Source organism: Neodiprion pinetum, chromosome 1 (genome assembly GCF_021155775.2).
Source record: "Neodiprion pinetum isolate iyNeoPine1 chromosome 1, iyNeoPine1.2, whole genome shotgun sequence".
Lineage (NCBI taxonomy): Eukaryota > Metazoa > Arthropoda > Insecta > Hymenoptera > Diprionidae > Neodiprion > Neodiprion pinetum.
This window is the reverse complement of record NC_060232.1, coordinates 5,677,765-5,701,749: the sequence shown is the minus strand read 5'-3', so window position 1 is coordinate 5,701,749 and position 23,985 is coordinate 5,677,765. Positions and strand designations below refer to the sequence as shown.

The window sequence follows — 23,985 nt, the reverse complement described above, 5'->3', positions numbered from 1 at the left end:
CACGCAATGCTGTGATTGTGGTTATTTGAAAATCTACAACAGCCGAAATATATAAAACAACGATACTCAACTCATAATGGAAAAAATATAATGATCAATAAATGTTGCTTATGTTTCTAGTACGAGCAGCTTCACATCACTAAAAAAAGACTAAATCACTTCGAGGCACTAGCTGCACCTCTGGAGAACTGCACACCTACCAATACAAATTGGTATATTGCCAGATAGTTTTTTCGTTTATAAGCCTTTTTTAGTATATAATAGTTGCCAACTCGTATGTCACTGATTTTAATTTATAATCAGCGTCGAAGTTTTTCTATAAGTAACGAGAGCATATTCAATGCGCGGAGCACGATTATGACACACAAAAAATTAGCATCTGTAATACATGTGGTAAATCGATGATAAAAGTCTCTACGTCATACAAATTACATTGGTAATCGTACAAGTACAGTTCGAATATCCTTTGAATGTATAAATGTAGTGAAAATGTGTAACTGCAAAAATAGAGACATGTGCGTGTTTTTTTTTTTGTTTTTTTTTTGTAGTTTTTTTCCTTGTATTTTTTGGTATTAAGCTGCCAAGTACAACCTGGTTTGACTTGAAAAGAAAAACTAGTTTTACAATATTAAATGGTTTTTTCTTTTCTTCATTCTACTCATACATTATTTTTCTTCCACTTATTTATATATATTTTTTTAATGAATTTTTTTGTTTTATTGGAAAGTATAAACGTTCTAGCAACGTTGGATATATTTACCAACTACTGAGTAAGATTTATTACTAATGCTGCTTATTTTCAGATTATTTATATTAATTGATTTTTATACATATATATTTATACCTTGCTACATATTCAAGTAGTTACAACATACTTTCTTCTCTATGGTATATCTTCAGTTATCAAATCATTTCCTGAATAATATTTGAATGATTGTTGAAACTATAAATATTTGCTTCATCTAAGCATCATACAATTTTGCAGCTGGAGTATAAAGTACTGGATTGAAAATATATGATCACATAGCTTAAAAATCAGATACCTGTATGTGAATACAAATTCATACTGTATTTTTGACAAATAACATGTGCTTTTCGAGTTATTCTCAAAGACTATTGGTCTGGATATAAACATCAGTAGTGAACAGGCTGTGCTCATATTCAATCGATCTTCTTAATGGAGATATAATATCACATTTCATAGTGATAATAAATAAGTAACAGGTTCTTTTCGTCACATTGGATGTTCATTCAGCCATAAAAAAAATGTAGATCTATACAGAGAATATAATTCTCAAACCGTAATTTGCGTTGAGAAGATTTAATACATGAAAGCGTTTTATGGAATGTATGTTAATTTAGTTTTATTGAAGTCTTTAACGACCTTCCAGTTGAATCATTATGATAATCTTTATATACTGGAGAAGAACATAGGAAAGTCTTATAACATTATAACAAAACGCCTGAGTGTACTTTTGATTTACTCTCCTTTGTTAAGAAAGAATAATATGCGATTTTTATCCCAGATTCAAGATTGGATTAATTGAAGTCGGTGATACCCCTGAGTCGTAATTCAGAGGTAATTATGAGATAGATAATAAATAGTTATGCCGACAGGGAAAATATCGCAAGAATAGCGTATCTCCAGGCAAGTGTATAAGAAAACAATAAATAAAAAATGTACAAAGAACAGGCTTTACTCTGCTCACCTTGGTGTACGTTTATGGACTTGTCGTTAGATACTTTCAGCACAGACTTGTGTTTTTAGGAAAATGGATTACTCCGCCTCTTCAAAGAGCCAAATCTTTTTTCCGGCTCTCTTACTACTTCAAAAGGTGCCACTCTTGTCCCTGTTCTTCTCTCTTCGTTTTCGTCACTTGGGAAATCCTCAAAGCTCATATTACTAAATCCAGCTGTACTTGTAGAATTCTTCTTCGTTTTTGGTGTCTTTTTAGAACTAGAACTTTTAGTTTTGTGTGGCGTTTTAACTGGTAAAACGTTCGCTGTTTCAGTAAGGTTTTCATGGATGAGGTGGTATTTTGATTTGTCTTTTTTAAACTTTGGACATGTATCGGTAACTAACAGATCAGGTGACATCGGAGGCATAACTTCAGGTGGAAATTGAGGCATATGAATACTGTTCATTGGATGAACTATAATTCTCGAAGTATGATAAACCGGTTGTATGGTATAGGTCGGCTCTACAGTTTCTGATCGGCCCGATGAGTGAGTGGGTACCGCAGTATTTGATAAAATTGTACTCAAAGCGTCGTCAACAAATGTTGGTGAGTGTGACAAAGGTAAAGATGTTGGTCGTTGTTGATTGCTTATGCTCAACGATGCAACTTCGTCGAATGGGACAGATCCAAATAAATCTTTAGGTGAGCTTCTGTCTATAGGTGCTGAGTGCACAGTCACAGTGCTAAATTTCGAAGTTGAAACTATAGCAGCTTGAGATACTTGATAGTCGTTGGGCGGATGATACGGTTGCGGAGCAAAGTTTATATAGTTGGAGTACAGAGGTTCCCTCAAAGGTGTTGTTGTAGTCATATTTGTAGAATTATCACTAACTGTATAATTCGTCAAACTGTTGAACGGATTTGTAAAACTGCCGCTACTGAATGGTGAAGACCCGAACAGATCTTTGTTCTTTAGTTCTACCTCATCCACTGCTGACTGTATTGGAACAGCGAAGTCAAAACTTTCGTGATTGCTCTGTATTTTCTCGGGAACAGCTGTGGGAGCTGGAGGGTGCTGATTGTATTCAAATGTTTCATGCGTCGTTTCATCTAAGTCGACTAAAGCTCCTTCAATTATCGGTGAGCTTGATATTGGTGATACCAAATTCGAATTACGAGAAGAACTTGTATTGCTGGATTGTTCAATGATCTTTTGGGCACTTTTGTAACTACTATTACTTTTCCTAAAACTATCTGATCTAGGAAATGGCGCTAACGCGAAAACATCTTCTTCGGCTTTCCATGCCCCGTTATTAGGTGTTCGCGACGTTTCGACATCATCTGATGAAGAGTCCTCATTGAATAATAAAGGTTTCGACCCATACTGATGTCCGACAAATGGATCCCCATGCAACTGCTCGGGTTTTGCTTCTGGATCTAATTCGTCGTCCAGTAACAAGGGTTTCTCTCCATATTGATGCCCAACAACTGGGTCTGCCTGTATTGTCGGTAGCTGTTGTTCTCGATGATGTTTCTTCGGTTTCCGCATTCTGTGATCTTCTTCATGCGTCGCTACCGATTCACACTCAGCATGGTACGCAGAGCTTCCACAAGTTCTAACGCTCTCAGAGATTGTTTCATCTACTTTCTCTCGTTCATCGTCAAGATCCTGCAGTCCATCTTCGTCGTTCATTGCTTTCAAATCACTAGCCGATCCAATTGAATCATCAGAATCACACTCAACTGGAGGATTGCTTGGATCTTGATGGGCTCCTTTTTTTCTCCGCTTTAAAACACCCTTAACTCTCCTTCTCTTCTTTTTTGCTTTCTCTTCGGGTCTCTGACCATCTTCCTCATCACTATCCGAGGATATTTCATCAGCATTAAATGCCAACTTTTCATACTTTGATCGATCTTCAATGGGAGCACGAACAAATGGAGGTGAAGCGGGACTAGATTCTGCCAACAGGGACACTTCGTCGTCTATCCTAGGCAATTCAGTATCCGGACTCCAATGAGGGATGGGCACTTTTACTGCTACTTCAGCGCCTGTTCCTGAAAAATATCAAGTTCCAACTGTAAAAGACGTACGATTTAAGGGAACATACATATTTGATCAGTTAGCAAAAATGGGTTAGTAATTTTAACGAGTATGAATGAGCTTGTAATGCATTGTATTCTGTGAGTTATGATAATCATTTAATTGCGTAACTCAAGACAGAGAGAAGTTGCATTTTTTATTTGAAATCAGTAGAAGATTCCAGGTAGTATTATTAAAGTGAACTGGTACTACTTACCTACAGGCATTGAATTTAGCAAAATTAATATAAAGAACACAAAGTATACTCGATTCATAAAAAGTGACTAGCTGTTCGATATTATTGAGAAAACGGTAATACACAATTCAACATATTTTTGATACCTTCTAATGGTATTAAAGAAATGTGCAATTGTGAAATTAGAAACTATTATCCAAGTGTCACAATTTTTTACAGGGACGTTACAGGAAATCTACGGACAATTCGTTACAACTATAGATCAAGAACTGCGGGTATTGATAGATATGCTGGAAGCTTCCTCTAGATTTAATAGCAGTAAATAGCGCACCGATATCCACGAATAAAATATTGTACTAAGGAAGGAAGTTTAAAAGTAGAAAGACGTAGAGTCTGATTAGGCTTGTCGCAGACAAAATATTCTTGAAGTACTTGTGCAGCGTGCAGCGTGGCTAGCTTGCTTGTTACAGCGAGTTAACGATAATTTGCAGAAAAAAAATATACTCTTGAATTACAACAATTTTAAGATGAAGCAGTAATATATTTACAGCTAATATTAGTAGTGCCACCACCTCGTCTGGAACAGTCCTAATCAGATTCTTGAGGATCAAGGGTATTTGTCAAATAGAAGTAATACTTCTGACCAATGCTTTTACAATTTTAAAGTAACAATTTATTGATTTCCTTTATAATTTGTATAACAAATAGAGAAGAAGTATTTTGTCCATAAGATCGTCGTCAAAGGTTGAGATCTTTAGGATGAAGAAGAACGAAAACGTGTGAATAACTCACTGTAACACAACAACATACAATTTGTTGATTTTCACTAAAAATCAATACTAAGATCCTGAAAACTCTGATCATCAACATTGTTGAATAGCTGTATTTTAATATAATAATTATGAAAGATGGAACACTATATACCGTAATGTACATGTTAGTTGTCGCAGCATTTTATATCGCAGTACACCAAAAATAGCAAAGGTCCAAAGTTGAGTGTCATCTACAATGACTGTTAAGTTTTGTGCAAATAGTAACGAGGGTATTACGACTTCACCCTTGCCTCAACAAAGTATTGGTATGCATTAAAATAAAGGTGTACAGTATATTTACAGTAAATTAAAGTCAACCTTCATCACAGACATTTGGATGGACAAGCGATATAAAAAATGAATTTCAAAAGTGGCTGATCGGACAAAATAATTTGGATGATTGAAATTCACCCGACTCCCGTCTCCCAAACTTATTAGGGCGTTCCAGACAGTGGGCGTATGATTAAATTTTGTATGGCTTAAAAATGTTTGACAGTAAGCGTACGTATTACAAGCTTTTATCTTTCATTAATAATCGTATCCAAGCTCATTATAAGTTTAGTCATTGTTCATACTTAGATGTATTATTATAGTGTACTTTATTGTATACAGTGCATTTCCTCAACCACAGACAACTTCGGAAACTAATTAATTAATTTTATATTTGATTTAATAATTGAAAATATCGAAGTGCGGGAAATTTATGGTACAGAAAAATTGGCAATCACCTCAATAAAGATTATCACTAATACTCAGAGAACAAAATCTTCTCATAACTACTCAACTACAGACGTTTAACGATTTATTTTTGCAAATGGACAATGTCTTGAGTCCACTACATTCAGCTATACCACGTAAATGTCAAAGAATGAACTACTCGTGAGATGGTGAAGTATATCGACAAGATTGTGGAATACATCTTGCTACAATCTTCATACATTTGCATAAATATAGAGTAAATAATATTGCTAATTATTATTCGTAGTAATAACTGGAGATAATTCGTCAAGTTGGCAAATACTGTTTGTCTTGAAGTAAAAATTGAAATACATATTAAAACAAAAGTCTTCCTAACGATTAGCTAAAATGAGCGTATGTTGACATGATTGAAAAATAAAAGCTCTGCAAAACGGAATGATGCATTTAACTCTATCCTTGATATTAAATTTGTAGTATTTAGTAGAGGTGACGGGAATATTTCATTGTGCTTATACTCGATAGTACTTTGAACAGACAAAAAGAACGCTTTTACTGTCAGGTGCAAAATAATACAGATGCATTCTAGACAGTTATAATGGAGGAAAGAAAAAAAAATTAAGTATTATCAAAAAATTGATAATCTTGCCACCATCGCGAATTATCATACCATACACAGAATTATTACAACATATATGTATAGCATACATACAAGTGTATGCAATTCCATAACATAAGTACTAATTTCTTATCTGAATAGATGTATACGTATGTATGCATATATATTTATACGTATATATATCTTTACAGCATATGTATACATACGTATAGTATACTAATATAAAATGTTGTAGAAAGAACGAGTTTGTACCAAATGCGGTTCTGCAGCAGAAGTTCGATGCATTCAGTTAAGATATTATACAATATAATTAAACAGATCAATAATTTGAATTTAATTGTATATCTTTTTCTTTAGAAATAGCTTTCAAACATTTAATAACTTTATTCATACCGTCTAAGGCCATGTGAACGTGATGCGTTGGTTTTAATCACAGGTAATATGACAACAGTATCCAAATCTCTTCTTTCAACAACATAGCTAACTATCTACTGTACAAGTTTTTGCACGTTTAGAGCAAAAATATTTCAATTGAATAATTTGTGACATTATATTTCTTAGTGAATCACGTTATATCGTTCAGTATACGTAAACCTTGACTTATAGCGTATAAACTAAGCCTACGTGTAGAAGATGATTACGTGCTTCCTCAAAAAAAGAATGAGAGGGAAAGATAAGAACATTTTGCCGAAGTGAAGTAACTTTATGCAATGCAAGATTTACGACACCTTCGGTAACATACTCGGCAGAAGATTTAAAAACTGGCAAAGTAATTTATCAATTATCTTTGGTAAACCGATCAATGACAAGCGAAAATTAATAAACCAATTTCGAGAATGCAAATGTAAATATTTTCGGAGCTTTGAGATATATGATGTCAAAATTGTTAGTACAACGTAAAGACCAGGAGAACTCTATGGAAAACTGGAAATTATAACTTTTTAATACGTGCTACATCCAGGTTACAAGTCGAATGTTAGAATGGTATTACTATTACTATAATTAGTATTGTTTATATATACCGGCTACCAGAATAGCGTCGTTGCGTTGTTTGTCGCTACGTTAGAAATAATAATTCGTTGCTAAATTCAGCCAACGACAAGGAATTATATTACAATGGCCACTCAATCACCGTGCATCTGACAGCCGAGCTAATAATATATATCTTATATTTAAATTGTTGATTTTCGATGTATATAAAGAGCAATCACATACCTATAATAAAACTACAGACATATGCTGGAATATTCAAAAAACTTATATGTATGTATATTTGTGTACATCTTTTAAATTGAAGAATCGATCACACATTTTCAATACGGTATTCTAAATTAAAGGTAATAAAATTACGTCTGAATGTATGTAGAAGAAAATTGAGCGCAATTACAGCTAAGCAAGGACTGAGCTATACAGCATCTGATTAACTACCAGAGGATATAGATTTTGTCACAGTGAATACATCCTTGCATATAAGAACAAAAATATGGGGAATAAAATTTATGCAAAGTCGTATCACATAATAATATTTGCAACAAAAAAAATTTTAAATACAGTTGTTAGTTGTTTTGCATAAATTTTAATCAACACATAAGTATAATTGTTCTCGTTCGTTAAACGCAAATATTCAGTCTGTGTGATTGCCAATATTTTATTGCTAGAAAAACCGAATCATATAAACTTTTTGTGCCTGCAATTTCAACGTAGATAAGATGAAAGATATCTACACACATTCGGTTGCCGGATCAAGTGTTACAAGAATTAACTGATTATAATGATGTGCCGCATGAATAGCAAATGAGTTATTGAATTGAAGATACTGAATTACATTTCAAAAGGTGGATTCTCGCTCCAATATTTTTGCCAATTAAATGTAAGTATCTGTAGATAATAATATGATTAGATGAGTCAAGTATATTATTTACAAATTATTCAAGCTCAATCAAAAGGCATTTCAAGTTTTACATTATTCGCTTAGTGCAATTTTTATCTTATGAAAAGCAATAAGCCACGATGCACAATTAACACCGATCGGGAAAAGAACGTTTAGTATGTATATTTTAAAAGAAAAAAAAAGACAAGGAATTGTATGATTTTCTATTCAATTAGACAGAATTGGATAGGATATAGAAATAATTGATGGAATACAGAATGGTTTAGGTATTAGTAGAAAAGCATTGATACCAATTCTAGTCACTGTGATGCTTCTACAAATTTTTTATATTGTTATATCACACGACTAGTATTTCAATAATTGATAATAGATGCTAATTTAATTAATCGCCAGCCTACCCTAAAGAAACAACTGGCTTTATCTATATGAAAAAAAAAAAAACATCACTTAGCATCTCCATAACACAGAATAACGTAAATTGCACTTAGAAGCTCCAGCGGACTAGAATATTACAATTTTGACAGTCAAATATTAGGCATTAAAATAGTTTGCCATTTTCATTCAACATTTTTAATGGGGTTTTATCACTATAAAATATGTTAGTTTCGTTTCTTTGGTGGATTTCAGTGAATTTCATGAGTGGTGTGCAACTGGGAGTCTGCTGTGATAGAAAAATAATAATAATGATCATAATAATAGTAGTATTTGTACGCCTTTTTCTGCTAATCACTCTTCCAGGAAACATTTAATCACTGTCAAGAGAAATCACTTTCACAACTGTTCTACCCTTGTGACAAGAAAACGAGGTATTAAAAGTCGTAATAAAAAACTGTGCTATGTTATAACACTATCTCCAGATACCAAAAATCGTTATCTTGGTTAAGAAACTCGATACGAGTAACCAAACTCAATCAAAAAGACAATTTCACAATATACAGCCAACGAGATCACTGGAATGAGGGTTTCATAGTGTGAAATATTTCGAATCACAGAACACAGTACCACCATAAAAATTTATAACGTCAGTTCTAGAAAAGATATAGCGATGCTGCATTTCTAACAAAATGTACTTGCTTTTTCTGGACAAATACCGAACATTATTTGCCGATTTTTACGATGGCTATTAAATAATTAAGAACAAGTTTTTGTGATTACCACATCAAATTTAGTAATTATAGTAGCAATAAAAAATAATTCAAATAAAACGTGCTTGCTTTGACTTTGGATAATACTTCAGAATGGGAAATATAACTAGGTATTATTATTAATTAGTACGTTGGATTGAACGAAACTGTTCGTTACCGGGACTTTATGGAACTAATAACATTTATAGAAGAATGTTTTGAATAATCTATTGATCATTTGATAGTCTCTGCTCTTCTACCGGTCATCTGTAAATTTATGTAATAAAATCAAGATAGCTCGTGCCTATACTGCATTCACGATCAATGCACGCAAAGTATTATTGTTCGTCCTTTAAAGAAGTCTAGATAAGCAAAAAGGATAGTAATTTAAAAGTTTCATGCATTACCTCCTGCAACAGCTGCTGCTTTAGCTCCATGCTTATTTTTCTTCCCTGCTGAAATAAATGATGAAGTCAAGGCAACAAATTTAAACATAATAGATACAATCTACAATTTACAATAAATATTATCATCTATCAGAGAGATGTGTAAGTTATGTGCCTACTGGATAGAATAGTGTTAAATTTTATACGTAACGGAAAAAAATACCATTCCATAAGTAAAAATACTGATATCAAGCTAAAACTAACACATTTCCAGAAAAATTTTATTGAAAAACCTTAGCACTATAATTAGGAAAGTCGATACTCACTGGGTAAGCTAAATGGAGCAGATTCGAAGGGGTCTTCAGGCAACTCTGAATAGGTCATAACTAAGCTTTCACGGCTCTTCACACCACTGATGCTACTATTGCTACCTCTTCTAATTTTATCAAATTCAGCCCCAAAAATATGATCTTCAGTAAGTTGATTGAACGGTTGCGTATCTTCAAAAGGATTCCATGCAGCTACATCAGCACTTAAGGATCTACCATCTGTGCTGGTAGTTGTGCTTGAAAGTTCACCCTGAGAAAAAGAACAACTATCTGAATAAATGTAAGTAAGGCGTGTGCGATTGTATTACAGATGACGAAAAACAATCGCTAGCATCAAATTCTTACTTATTGTACACATATATATACAACAGTAATGTGTGTGCAGTGCAGAAATTGAAAATTAAAGTACTCAACAGTAAGCCAAAATAAATGTTACATGAATTTCACAAGCTCGACTGTTTACAATTAAATACAAATGATCGTAATGTATAAGGTCAAAACACCTATGATTATTTCATAGAAGTGAAGAGAGGTATTTTAGTTTCGAAGGAATTAGTAATAAGTGAACTAAAAAATAAAGGTGTGCAATAGGTACTTACAATACGTACGTGAGAGGCACTAATGCCTATGCCTGGTTTTGTATCCATTGACACATCGGGAGGTGTAGAGCCTCCGGATCGGGGTTTAACAGAGGCTTCGTACGGTGCTAGAAACTGAGAAGTTTCATTTGCAAATACTCTGTAAACATTGAAATAGCCACTGTAATTTAATTATTTAATTTAACTGAGGCGGTTCGAGAAACAATACCTTCCACATCAATGATAGCAATTTCCACCAGATTGGAATTTCAATCTACAAGTTTTTGTTTTGAAAAAAGTATAAAATAAAATTGTGAAACAGACTGCAAATATGCACGTAACTCAGAGTGATGGAATAGCTGTATATAAATTATGGATCACATTTGTATAATGAATATTCATGTGTATTAAAGAAATAGATTGCAAAGAAGAGAGCTTACTTGTTGAACGCGCTAGTATCACTGACATTCCTTCGATGTCTAGATGATGTTAGCGTAGGACTATCTGGCGGGGTTCCAGCTGAGCTGATGCTTTGACTTAGACTCTCCATTTTCGGAACAGGCTTTGGCAAGACTGGCGGTGGGACTGCGGATGGTATCTTAGTAGATGTCGTTGCCGTGAGTAATTTCGATGGCAGCTGTGTCGGTGTTGTTAGTTTTGGTGGGCCAATATTGGTGGGAGTCGTTAATTTTGGAGGTACCAAAGGTGCCCCAATTTTGACTGTACCTGGCTTAGGAGCAACAGGCGGTGGGATTTTTGCAGGTGCCATCATCACACAAGTGTCATCTTTAAACGGATCTGGGTAACCTGAGCCAGATTGTAGTGATGAAACAGGTTATCAGGGCATATAAAATTCGCTGATTCAAATATAAGCAACGTAAAAATTTTTAATACAGTTTCTTGACATTTTCTGTATATATATAGTGACATTTGACAATAGTAAGGATTGCTAGCGAAATAAAATAATTTGTATCTAAGATATTGATGATTTTATATTATTTGAGAATTAACTCACCAGACGAGGGAAATAAGGCATCCAAATTTTCCTCTTTAACAGCTGAGGCAGTCGTTCTTGAATCGAAATAATACGGGTTCTTTTCCTGAATAGTAACCGGGGATTGATGAGGGAGAGGAGAATGGCTAATCATCGGACTCTGAGATTGGCCAAACGGCGAGGGGGCCTGGGATTGGCCAAAGGGGATGGCTTGGTTCGGGGATGAGATGTGAGGACTGACCTGAACAAAGGATGATTGTGCAGACAGCTGTAAGGGCTGTTGCGGGTTTGTTTGAACGCTTTGTCCAAGATAAGCTTGTGGAGTATTAATGGGCGGGATCTGTTGACTAACAGAAGTATAGGGAATTGAATTCCCAAGCGTAGTTTGGGATTGTAATTGATTGCCCTGCCCCGATATCTGACCTATGATTTGACCACTTAAACTTATGGGACCAGCCGCTGCACTCTGACCTTTCGGCCTTTGTCTCGGTGCGACCGATGTCCCTTCAACCATCGTAACTTGTGTAAGCTTTTGAATTTTTACCGAAGAACGCTTGATAGCTTCAGATTCCAGAAGAGGACAGGGTAGAGACTCTATTACCGGGGTTGGAGCTTTCTGTAAGTATACAAAAATACAACTTCCAATAATCTTTTGAATCTGAGTCATTATAATCTGCCAATTGCTAGGACCACTCAATTGAACAGTAAAAAATACTTACGTGAAGGTTTTGTATTGGACAGTCCTTGCCTTGTAACTGGAAAGCAACTACCGAAACTTGGTATATATCTGGTCTCAGATCAGGATCGGGTTCTAACATGTATCGAATTAAGCAATGAAGTGCTTTGCTATATCTGTAAATTGAGAAAAAAGTTAATATAACCAGTCATGCTACTAAAATAAAATATTCAAGATAAGCCAAAAGTTTACCTCGAACTTTCTGGTATGGTAAAGTTTCCTGATTGAATAGCAAGCGTACTCTCGCCAAAAGGTAACGAGAAAAAGCATAATTTATATAACAGACATCCTAGAGCCTGTAATAGAATTAAATTCTTTAGAAAAGAGGGAATGACGAACAAAATTTGGATTTCTACAGCTTCTCAACCTGCATTGACATGTAATTCACATGGTAATTCAAAAATATAACCATCAGAAATTACCCAAATATCTGCTTTTGTTGTGATGGTCTTGCCGCAGTACATATCAACCATTTCTGGAGCTCTATAACTAAGAGTTGTATACTTTTTAATTTCTTCTTCTATTATAGAAGCACCTTGAACACTTGGATTCAATACTTTTCCAGTTGCAGATCCAAAATCACATAGTACGTAATGACCAGAATCTGCTAGCAAAATATTTTCTACCTGTGACAGATAAGAACATCACCATTGAAACTAGCAATATCAACACGTAAAAGAAATAAAAATTGGATACAAGTTTTTTTTTTTTTTTTCTAAGACTGACCTACCTTAAGGTCTCTGTGTAAAATAGGCGTCTGGCAATGGTGCAAACGCGAGACAGCTTCGCACACGTCACAAAATATCTGCAAGACTTCAGTTTCGCTGAATCCAGTTTGTAGCCTGCATGATTTAAAGGATAAACGTTGTTGTTTTTAAATTTGAAACGAACAGAGGTATGTGTGAGATTACTATAGATGGACATTGCTAGTTTGTACAATTGAATATCTAATAAATATCTTTTGTCTGCTCCGAAAATTGAATGTATCAGTAAAAGTAAAACTAAAATGTTAATCACAAACATTATCCACGTATAACTGACCTGTTATTCATCATTTGAAGAACATGAGATTTGCAATATGGCATTAAAAGGAGGAGTTCATGAACCCCACCTCCAGTGTGAGTGATGCTGCTATCCACATATCCTATAATATTTTTATGACCGCTGAGATTGCTCTGAAAATTGAATTGGTATGCTATATTGTACAGCAACGATAATGTAATTGTCTTTGGCCGAGCGGCCATGTTCAATATTTTCACTTTACTGTTTGTGTAACTATACAGGCATATGACAAGTTATCACAAGTGTTTACACAACCTGGCAAGGAAGCGAGCCTTTGTAGAACAAGCAATTACTCTTAATTATATTCCCATGTCCTGGGTTTACATATTCGAGAGTATCAAAAGGGCATAATCTCATCGTATAAAATTTTTGCTACAAAATTCGCACTTGTTTGTAGCAAAATTTTGAAACGAGTTTGCGATTTTCAAATACTTACAGCAATTTGTATCTCTCTTTTGCATACGTTGAGATCATGTTCATCATTGACATACATGCGTTTGAGCGCATAACGCCCACCCGATGCTTTGACCAAGAATACCACAGCAAAGCCACCTGGAATTAGGGATGTAATTTAAATATATCTAATTATTATTTTCAATAGTGAGGTGAAAATTGCTTTTTCCAACACATCTAAAATTTATTATTAGTAAATCGAGTAATTAAGTATCCAGCTTCAAATTTTTCTGATCCCTTTTTTATTGTGTCATATCATGCTCTCTGTCAGTATCATAATAATAAATATGTAAGATTAACACATGTCAACTTGATATGACGATAGAGCTGTATCATGTCTATAGTCTGAAACTGAGCTGTTTTAATTCAGGAAAGTCTAGATTATATGCCAGTGTCATTTTGATACAGTTCAATAAGTACATCGAATAATTCAGTCTGATTAATGTAAATCACCAATTGTTTTATATTAGCGCTTTGCTCGAGTTAATATTTTTAACCTTGGCAGATGAATGTTTAAATTTTTATTTGCATGTTGCGTATGATGTGAGGGGTTTTTGGTATGTGATTTTTAGCAGCGCTGTAATGTATCATCTGAAAATGATACTGATTCAATGCGATTGAATAAAGAAAGTTTTTTCGCCAGTCATTTTTATTCCCAGTTTAGCAATAAATGAATCATAAGTATTGCGTACCGAGTTGTGGGAGTGGTTTGTTGGATTAGTGAGAAATTTGTAATGAAAGGAAAATAAAGAAACTTGAGAGAAGAAGTGAACGGCTTTTATTCAAATCTGGAAAGATTAGGAGAACATCCCTGCAATCATAAAAGTTTAATAACACTCGGTAATCTATCACGGTAACGGTGCTTGTCTTGCGATAAACTTGTAGTCCCGGTAGATAAGATTGAGACATGAGATTAAAAGGCCATAGCACCAGGTAATGCTGGTTAGAATGGCCAAGAATGATCGTTGCGGCTGACTGAAATGCACGATACAAACAACTACGCACCTTCCTCAGGTTTCTTTCGAGCCTTCTGTTTTTCAAACCAACCCCACGTTGTGTTTGCACAAGTGAATCGACGAGAATAATTCGCGTTGCAAAAACAATAAAACGAATTACGTACGAGGCTGGAAACGGAAACGAATTAGATTCCATTAAGGGAGTTGGATATAAATGGGGAGTACGTACGAATGCTCGGAATCGTTGAAAATATTGAAAATGGTGTTTGTTGCCCGAAGAAATGAAAGGGCCGTGGAATTGTAATAAACATAGCGACATACAGCGATAGTAGAGATTCCAAGACGGGAAACGATCGAGGATGAGGGACGAGATATTACACGTCGCGGGTTACGCACCTTCAGCGAGGACATCTTCGACTGTGACGGTGTGACGGCCGACGACAAATACTTTGCCGACATAGCTGTTTGGCTCCTTGGCTGTGTTGTCAATCTTTGTTTCGATTTTTGAGAAGAGTTTCTTCATTTTGGCACGTCGTTGTCGTCTGCGCTACTTCTTCGGCTATCCACCCAATATTAGACTGGCTTGACATAAGGCCTCCTCACACAGTGTTTTACGATTTATAGACGAGTCTTGGCCGGCGGAGTTACTCCTTATTTTATTCCAACTATATTTGCGTCCTCGACCGGCAATCCGCGTGGAAATTGCGCGTAAACTTAACCAACGAAAATCAATTTTATCATGATAACATTCAACGTATTTCACCCAGCCGACATTTTAAGACAGCGTTAGTTGCGCATGCGCGGCAAAAAGTCACGCTGCAGCAACTGAAGTGAGGCTAATACACCGGAAACATATGTCCCTGAGTTCCGGTCTAACGTCAAGTCTTGAAATACCAAACACCGCAAACATACAAGTCTTTCCCAAACGTAAACTTCTCTTACCGTCGGTTTTAACCTTACCAACGAATTAGCGTCAAATTACTGATAATATCACAACGCCGCTGATTGGATTCGTCCCTTGTTGTTAACCTACGAACAGGAAAATGAGTGATTTAGAGGACGAGGATGTAATACTCGACGACATAAAAGCTCTCCAAGAAGTTCTTACGAAAAAACAATCGCACGGTTTGAAAAAGGAGTTGGTTTCCGAAGATCCATTTAGAACAGAACACAGTCAATGCGAGCCGTCGACGTCTCAAGCGAACAATCCTCTATCCCCGTCGAGCACGATTCAGGACTGCTGCACTGTCGACCCACTTGTCGATGGCGAAGAAAGTGATAACGAATGGAACGAGAATATCAATAGCAGTTTGGATCTTTCGAGTCCCGAGGCTGCGTTGAATCTAAATAGAAAAATAATAAATCTCTTGGTGAATGCTCAAAGAAAGCTTCGCCTCCTGCTCAAAGAGTGTCAGCGTAAACAAGTGCTAATAGATGAAAAACTTCAAAAGATAAATTCCAACCCATTTTCTAGAACGCTATTAACCATTAGCGGGATCCCATATTTCAAAGACAAGCGTCATTTTCCCGCACCCAAGAACCAGGACGCTAAGTTGAAAGCCAATCGTGGTGAGCTACAGATCATTGAACTTCCGTGCCCTTTGCGATGGACTCTGAAAGATCGGAACACGCTATGGGAGGCTATTTTTTGCGAGGCTAAGATGATTGCCCAACAAGTAGCAAGAAAACAACAACCTAATAACGGGCAACACTTGAGCTATGCAGAGGATCCTCTGAACCTGGAATTTAAGCTGACGGCTAAGAGAATACCGGAGCAGATAGCTCAGACCTTCAAGAACTTGGTTGGTCCGATAGGATCGAGGGAATTTGACTGGTTGAAAATAGCAGTGACCGATTTCAATGAAAGACATTCCGCCAGCGAGTGCAGAGCAATGTGGAACGTTTTCCTACATCCTGACATCAACAAGAGTAAATGGAAGAAGGCTGAGGATATGGATCTAAAAAAGTTGGCTGAGAATTACAACTTTCAAAACTGGGACCTAGTGGCTGAAAAATTGGGCACAAACCGTACAGGATATCAATGTTTTATTAGATTCAATACCAATTTTAGAAACAACATGTTGAACAGGAACAGTTTTTGGTCAAAAGAAGAAGACCAGAAACTTATTGACGCTGTAAATGGATTGAGGACTGGGAATTTTATTCCATGGGGAGAGGTCGCTAAGCTTATGGGACAGAGACGAAAGCAGCAGATATACATGCGCTGGAATTACAGTCTTGCTCCTAATTTGAAAAAGGGTAGATTCACCGAAGAAGAGGACAAGCTCCTACTTGCAGGTGTTAACAAGTTTGGGGCTAATTTTACAAAAATTTCGGTTTCTCTGCTGCCTCACAGAACTACGGCGCAGTTGAACGATCACTATAGAACACTTCTGCATGAGAAAAAAAATGAGTGGACTTTACAAGATGATACCAAACTGGTAGATCTCGTTGAAAAATTTGGCAACAATTGGTCCGCTATTTCCAAAGAATTCTCCAACAAGTCTAGAGTCCAAGTTAGACATCGTCATACGTCGATACTCCGATATCTGAGTCGGGGCTTGTCCCTCAGATCCATACCCAGGTGGGGACAAAAGTCTGAAGAAGTTTGCATCGAAGATTCAACGATGACTGGTGAAGAAAGGCTTCAAGAAATAAGTAGGTGTTTGAGAACTCCGTATGAAAAGAATGGAAACGATGGAAAGAGAAGTAATCTATCTGATATTGATATAGAGCTTCAGGATTACTTCAAAGGAATGTATCGAACCACTTCGAAACCTGGAAGAAACAGCAAATTTTATACTGCCGAGGAGCTCAACTATAAAACTCCGAGGCTTCACGTTATGTTGCAACTGCTGAATGCTGATCTTGATATTCCTGATGATTTCGACCAGGAACCACAGTTGACGGAAAAAGATAAGCAGCTGCTGACTTCCTTAGTAAAGTATTCAAGGGATGAAACCCTGGCGTCTGACATGCAACAAAAATTGGTTGAATATACCAGGCAAAAGATGTTTGGATCATCTATGGTGACAGAGTGTGAAGATCGTTTTATACCACCGTTTCCATTTGATGGTAAGAAAATTATCTCACGAATTAAAAAAGGAACAGTTACCGGAATAAATTACGATCCTACGAACGAGCCAACCACTGTTGAACTAGATAAAAACTTCAAAACACCTGAGCTAGTCATATCGCAAATGGGCGGTTTGCAAAGCGAACTTGCATTTGAGAAGATGGCCAAGAAATTTATCGGCAAAACCGAAAACTTTCCGACAGATACTGTGTTTTCAAAGGAGATACCTGAACGATCCGGTAAACTATTGCCGATAAAATTCATTTCCCTACCAAATAGTGGGAAGTTAAATAGTGCAAGTGAAATTATTGATATGAACGCCCCAAGTACATCAGGTATCGTTTCCAATCCAGATACAAGTGAAACAGAGCACAGTATGCCAGGTATAAATGAGTCATCTTCGAAAATTACCAGAAGGAAACTCACCAAGTATTGGCCAGAAATGCTGATACCTCCAAATTACACAACTTTACTAGGGTTTCGTGGAATATTATTATCAAAACACATTCTTGAGGCAGATAATTTGGTGGAAGACGAATATGATGAACTTGAAGATTATAGGATGACAACAGAGGGTCGACAAGCCTTGGAATTATTTGAGGAACGTTTAGCTAAGCTTTTTAAATTTCCTATAGAATTGTCCGAAGTAGCACCACCTGTATTACACGATATGAGAGAAAAAGATTTGGACAGTGTTGGGAACAATTGTCAAAGAAGAAGAAAAGGCAGTAAGGAATGTGGGGGATCGGAAACAAAAAGAAAAGCAAAGTTTGCAAAACTCAATGTTGAAGAAATTTCTGAGACATGAATTTCATAAAAAATCAGCTATCTACATTGTATATGTACAATGTATTCTCCCTTTATGGTTCAGACTTGTTAAATGACACTGCACAACCTTATGTCCTAAAGTTTACTCCAATTGTATTAACCTCTTAACCTACGATTTAAGTTCCGATTGCGTGAGCCTATAATCAACAGCAAGGTCGGTCATATGTGTAAATATCACGGCTCTCACTCGTGATTCTCATGTTTGGCCCGATCGACGTAGCACGTCTCCCATGACATTGTAGGTGCAGGGGTTAACGTCATTTCTATGTTTATCACGTATCGTATCTGTGATGATATTCATCATATTTATATACTAAAAAACTTCGCAATTTCGATTGCACTTGCAGCTAAAGTATATAGCTAATATGTATATCCATTACGAAAATACCGTTTAATACCTTTTTCTATATTTCTACAATGTAATCATTTTGTCTCATGTTTACTATATTTATGAGAATTACAGTAATTGAACAATCCAAAAATATTTTATAATCTCAAAACCGTCATAATATAATACTAAAAGAAGCTGCAGTGTCTGCTGTTATTTGTGTTTTAAATAAAAATATATTTTCTACAATATGTCGGAAACACTCAAGCTGTATGACGCCCCTATGATGTCCTTGAAAACACAATACAATTTCTTGTCGATATTACTACTCTCAGTACCATAGACGAGTTACATGTGTTCGCGGATAAGCAAGAAAGAATTTTCCTTTCTTGAAGAATTTTATTTGCGTACTACATCATAGTTACATAATATATTTGATGGGTGAAACTTTATAAAATACAACTGTTTATGCTTCGACTTGTTTTAATTCTTCACTGCTTTTCTCTGTACCATAAGCTCCCAATTCCGTCAGGAGATCCCGTTTCTTGTCAAAGTACTCTTTGAACCACATAATGTGGTCTTTTTTCTCTTGAGCAGTCATAAATGCATTTTTAGATAGCCCAACACATACTAATTCCATAAAGTGTCTAATGGGTCCTTTTCTTGGGCACCAGCCTTCTAAATACGGTTCCAGGAAGACGTGATCGGAAAAGTGTTCCTCTTGATCGATGGTTAGATCTAATAAAATAGAAAAATTCAAATTTATGTCAGGTACACGAATTATAATATTATTCTCCAATGGAGAGAAATTAGCTTATTTCAGCAAAATTAAATTTCATTGACCCGTAAGGAAACGAGTGAGAGATGGCAACAGTCGAACATACTAATTATACTATAAAATTTAATCTAATCTAGTTTTGTTCGATAAAAAAAAAACGTGCGAAATTACGCATAACATGTAAAAATACCTTGTTCATTATCAATAGGGAATCGCCAGAGTTTTCCCTGTTCGGTCCACTGAATCATTTGGTCAATAAAATGAATAGGAGGATGAGTGACTAAGAGCTTTAGATCCCGCTTCTCTAGATGGTCCCAAGTCTGAAGAGTGGGTATGTTAGGATCGACCACAGCTTCAGGATCCACTTCGAAAATACCCAATGGGTTTCCCGAATCAACGGTAACTCTTGCATTACTAAAAATCAGGAAAAGTGTTAGAAATTTCATTCTACACTTTTTGAATTTAATTGCATTGAACAGGTATTTTAGAGTATACAATTGAATTGGACAGACATGTGTATTTTTTTACGACTTTTTCCGCTGAATTTGGGCCTACTCATCTGTTGTTGGATCGGAGCATTTTGTTTAGTTTTTTGTATTATGTCATGAACCTGGTCTGCCCGGCTGTTTGATTGATATTCTTGGGGTTTTCTGCGATCTATGTTCATTCCTTTCACCAGTTTACTGCAGGTAAACAATCATACAGTATTATTTTGTGTGTATACACGTTGCATGTATTATCAATATGTTTAGTAAAATTAACTTAAAGGCAAACCTCAAATCCATGGGTTCTTCAGAACTTTTACTTGGAGTCAAGATTTTTTTCAACAACTCTGATTCAGTTTTGCTTGTATCCCCTCCAAAAGTTGCTGCTACATCTTTGGCTGCGCCGGTCAATTTCTTTTCTATGAAGAAATTTTCTATCAGGCATGATTTTTAGTAGATACGCTTTTGCCTTGTTCTCATAGCTTTTTCACTTACCAAATAGATTGACAACTGTTTTCTCATTTTTCTTTGACAGTTGGGATCTGGCATTGCTTATTTTTTTCGGTTTTACTGCAATATCAACTTTGGATGGCGTCTTCGCATTCTGCAAAAAAAAGTATAATAAATATCGTGTAAGGAATGGAAATGATTTCATTTTAATCTGATTGGTAATTTCAAGGAAATCTGTTTGATTTACCATTGTCATCGTTTGTAATAATGCATTCAACCGATCAACACGTGGCTCTTTCTTTGCAACACTATTCGATGCCACAATTTTTCTTTTATTTTTCTCATCATCCGATGAATCAGAATCAGAAGAATCGGCACTAAATAATACTTTTGACGAATGCAAATGCTGCGTTGACGTTGCTATTTGGGGTGTTATATTTCTGAAAAACAGTTCCGAGTAAATGATTTTTTATATCAGCCATACGGAATTGAGATTGAATACCATCCTGTATGCCGGATATTTATTTATTCAAGATCAGTACAGCAAATGCAGCCCCAACGGTAAGATCATTGAAAAACTTTTATTGGTAGGTTAACATTTGTGGTTAGGTCAGAAAAGCTGCAGCTTCAGTTGCATTTTTTTTTACGAATAATTAAGTAAATTGTCATTTATTTACCTTGTCAAAATGCGTAAAGTTATCATTTTATTTTTTGTATCGTACTACTGTCTATTTATGTGCTGCAATTAATCACAAACATAGGCGTGAGGCAATTTATATTAAAATCTAAGCCGATGGTAATCAGCAGACGACGTTTTTGCATTCCCGAAACGGTAGCGAGCAGCATCTAGCGGTACTTGAATGTACGAATAACACACTGTAACGATCACAATGCGATTTATAGTATCGACACAATCAGAATTTTACTCTGATCTTTCTTACGTTGCAAATATAAAAAATGTTACATCGACAAACAAATTGGTGTTTTTTTTTTACCATGTTTCTAGCTTCAGACTTTATTCGTACAGTAGTACCCAGTTAGACCTTTTAAATAATCGGCGCAAAATTATAAAGCGTCCGTAAGATTCAAATTTACGCATAAAAAAAAAAACAGTCTGTGCTGTGTACGCATGCCCGCTAGAATAAGATGTGTAGAAACTTGTTGCTAGCGGCATCCTGCATCATTGTCGTTTGGTCGCCGCGTGGAGAACCACGTGGTGAATAGTTGTGTTAGTTGAGTCGCGATTCAGTGCGTGAGTAACAATTTGACCGAGTTTCTAATTTTCACCAAAGATACGTTCGAAGTGAGGCAAAGATGGTTGACTTCACAAAAACATGTTACTGCAAGCAGAATAGCCTGCATACATCAAAGGTATGCATTAATGCACGTCGTGATTTCTGTTATCACTCAACGTTAGACCTTATATAAATTTGTTCAGCTACGCATCCAAGTTCAAGTTTACAAGGTCTTTTGGCACGTAAATTAGCAATTGCGTTAGTAGGCTGTGTCTCGATTTGTCAAAACCTGTACCCTTGTGTGAACGGAATGTCTATCTCGTTGGGACGCTTATTGTACGGACTGTACCATTGTCTTCGATGTTTTTACATATTCTAACCGCGATTCTGAACCAAGTACGTAGTGAAGTTGGCAGTGTGAAAGAATCGAAGTGTGTGATTGAGAATTTTTCGTTGATGCGGCTCGTTTCCTTGTGTGTGAAGGAAACAATCAACGATCGCGGCATTTAGTAACGTTAATGTATCGAAACATCAGCGAAACAATCATTATTCCGCAATTTTAGAATGGTTTTGAAGGAGTTGACTTTTCAAAATAAGAGTATGTTTTGTTTATCACGGATTACTAAATTTCGGACATTGCTAAAGGTGTGAAGTAACGATTTTTTTATGGAAAAATATTACAGCTATGGTTTTATGTCTTGTCGATCTAGCCTATACGTGAAATAGTTGTGCCAGGCATAATTACAGTCTTAATCGGTAACATCATTGATTGTGTTCAAATAAAGATCTCGATAAAACCTGACTTGGTTGATTAGTAACATTGTCACCGATTCAGAAGCTGCATCGATCAGGTTATGTAAAAATAGGTATGAAAAACGAGATAATTTCTCATTATCATGCGGTTTTATCATCAATAACAATTGCCATTCTGTAATCAAGTTGTATTCTAAACATTGGGCAATTATAAATCTTGTTCCATTCTTTTTGCAGTGTAAGTGTAAGTGCGTGTGACTTCGACGTACATTTTGCTCATTCCTGGATACATATTAAGAAGAATGCTTTTGGATTGTATGGTCATGATAACAAGGTGAGAAATATATTTTTTAAATGGAAGACAGGGGATCGATGCATCCATTTCTGTCAGTCGTGGAACACGTGCGAGGATGATTCTAATACCGTTGATGTAACGAAACATTCATAAATAGCTTACCTCTTTTGTAATTTTATATAAATTTGAAGGAGTTGAGTGTTTATAACACGAATATAATATATCACTTTACCACCATTTACCGAAATTCAGACAAATCTGAAGTTGAGAATTAACAATTTTTCTATTATGTGCTGCATTGCTATAACGTTACTAACTTCAACCTTATGAAACCATTACAAATCAAATGCAAAAACCTGTAAATTTGTTTTTGCATGAAGTCAGTATTTTTTAACATTACATTTTCGATTCAACACATATAAAGTATTCAGATACATGGTGCCACAATTTACTTTATACTAATTTGTCTATTCTCTTTTCAGTGATAATTCACATTTAAGTGAATTCAGGACTTGGTGATGGTATTGGTAAGTTGCATGAAATCAAGTTCCTAGTTTTGAGCCTATTGATCTCTGTACCATGTGGCATGGTGGTAACGTTTCATACTAGTTATACTGTCAAATCCTTTTTTTATAATCACTTTCATGCAAAATAAATATTCTTGGAATTTTGGCCCGTTGCCAAAATCAACCTGAACGATCTGATATGAAAATTGTGGTTTAGGAAAGATCGATAATGAATTGTGTCATCTTTGTAATTGCTGATTGTGCTGTTGTTTTGATAGTGAATTTTTCTGATATTCAATTCACACAAGTACATATTGTATAAGCTTTCGAAAAATACTGAACTGCTGATAACCTCTTTTGAAGAAAGCAAAGCCCTGTGTATTCATATCACTCCATGTCCAATTGATCTACCAATTCTGAGAATGAAAAGCTTATGAAGTAAATGTAATAACTTACATGCTGTTGGTTCGTTGTATTGCTAAAATGTGTCAACATGTAAAGGCTAGTCTGCAATCATCTAAATGTGCATCATGTCTCCTTTTATCCATGCATTTCATAGAGTGTTTACGGGTCATTGCGGTGCTTACAACATAGAATTAGATGAGTCTAGATCTAATCCTTGAAGATGTTATATCGATAAATACTTTGATCACAATGCCA

The 23,985-nt window shown here is 35.7% G+C and overlaps 3 protein-coding genes and 1 long non-coding RNA gene across 9 annotated transcripts; 2 read left to right on the top strand and 2 right to left on the bottom strand.

Annotated features, from left to right (window-relative positions):
* Positions 1-520: 520 nt before the first annotated feature.
* On the bottom strand, positions 521-15,588 carry Nak (Numb-associated kinase). 6 transcript variants are annotated; one of them, XM_046609174.2, is made up of 13 exons: positions 14,988-15,588; positions 13,619-13,734; positions 13,162-13,295; positions 12,851-12,962; positions 12,543-12,746; positions 12,313-12,416; positions 12,104-12,236; positions 11,406-12,000; positions 10,831-11,197; positions 10,421-10,550; positions 9,810-10,062; positions 9,505-9,552; positions 521-3,734 (listed from the first exon to the last, which is right to left on the bottom strand). In XM_046609174.2, the coding sequence occupies exons 1-13, from the start codon at positions 15,112-15,114 to the stop codon at positions 1,765-1,767; spliced, it is 4,293 nt and encodes a 1,430-aa protein (XP_046465130.1). In that variant the 5' UTR covers positions 15,115-15,588; the 3' UTR covers positions 521-1,764. The 6 variants fall into 6 exon arrangements, with proteins under 6 accessions (XP_046465130.1, XP_046465129.1, XP_046465128.1 ...); XM_046609173.2 differs by having other exon boundaries at positions 9,505-9,549; positions 10,412-10,550; positions 14,988-15,587; XM_046609172.2 differs by having other exon boundaries at positions 10,412-10,550; positions 14,988-15,586.
* On the top strand, positions 14,800-19,278 carry Pbp95 (proximal sequence element A Pbp95). The gene has a single exon (XM_046609178.2). The coding sequence runs from the start codon at positions 15,635-15,637 to the stop codon at positions 18,473-18,475; it is 2,841 nt and encodes a 946-aa protein (XP_046465134.1). The 5' UTR covers positions 14,800-15,634; the 3' UTR covers positions 18,476-19,278.
* mRpS31 (mitochondrial ribosomal protein S31) lies at positions 19,203-21,372 on the bottom strand. Its single transcript, XM_046609179.2, has 7 exons — positions 21,214-21,372; positions 20,784-20,976; positions 20,582-20,690; positions 20,376-20,505; positions 20,114-20,284; positions 19,792-20,015; positions 19,203-19,561 (listed from the first exon to the last, which is right to left on the bottom strand). The coding sequence occupies exons 1-7, from the start codon at positions 21,237-21,239 to the stop codon at positions 19,290-19,292; spliced, it is 1,125 nt and encodes a 374-aa protein (XP_046465135.1). The 5' UTR covers positions 21,240-21,372; the 3' UTR covers positions 19,203-19,289.
* A 375-nt stretch (positions 21,373-21,747) lies between these two features.
* Positions 21,748-23,357, top strand: LOC124220211 (uncharacterized). Its single transcript, XR_006883534.1, has 3 exons — positions 21,748-21,907; positions 22,762-22,858; positions 23,302-23,357. It is a non-coding gene; the product is annotated as an uncharacterized lncRNA (long non-coding RNA).
* Positions 23,358-23,985: the final 628 nt, after the last annotated feature.

What these genes read in the sequence shown, in the direction of transcription:
- Nak (XM_046609172.2), bottom strand. Translation starts at nt 15,114, where the DNA reads ATGAAGAAACTCTTCTCAAAAATCGAAACAAAGATTGACAACACAGCC. An exon ending in GATACTAGCGCGTTCAACAA is followed by an intron (nt 10,551 to 10,830) that starts GTAAGCTCTCTT and finishes CAATGTTTACAG; the next exon opens with AGTATTTGCAAATGAAACTT. An exon ending in GTGCCTCTCACGTACGTATT is followed by an intron (nt 10,063 to 10,411) that starts GTAAGTACCTAT and finishes TCTTTTTCTCAG; the next exon opens with GGTGAACTTTCAAGCACAAC.
- mRpS31 (XM_046609179.2), bottom strand. Translation starts at nt 21,239, where the DNA reads ATGATAACTTTACGCATTTTGACAAG. An exon ending in AACAGTTGTCAATCTATTTG is followed by an intron (nt 20,506 to 20,581) that starts GTAAGTGAAAAA and finishes ATTTCTTCATAG; the next exon opens with AAAAGAAATTGACCGGCGCA. An exon ending in GAAGAACCCATGGATTTGAG is followed by an intron (nt 20,285 to 20,375) that starts GTTTGCCTTTAA and finishes GTTTACCTGCAG; the next exon opens with TAAACTGGTGAAAGGAATGA.
- Pbp95 (XM_046609178.2), top strand. Translation starts at nt 15,635, where the DNA reads ATGAGTGATTTAGAGGACGAGGATGTAATACTCGACGACATAAAAGCT.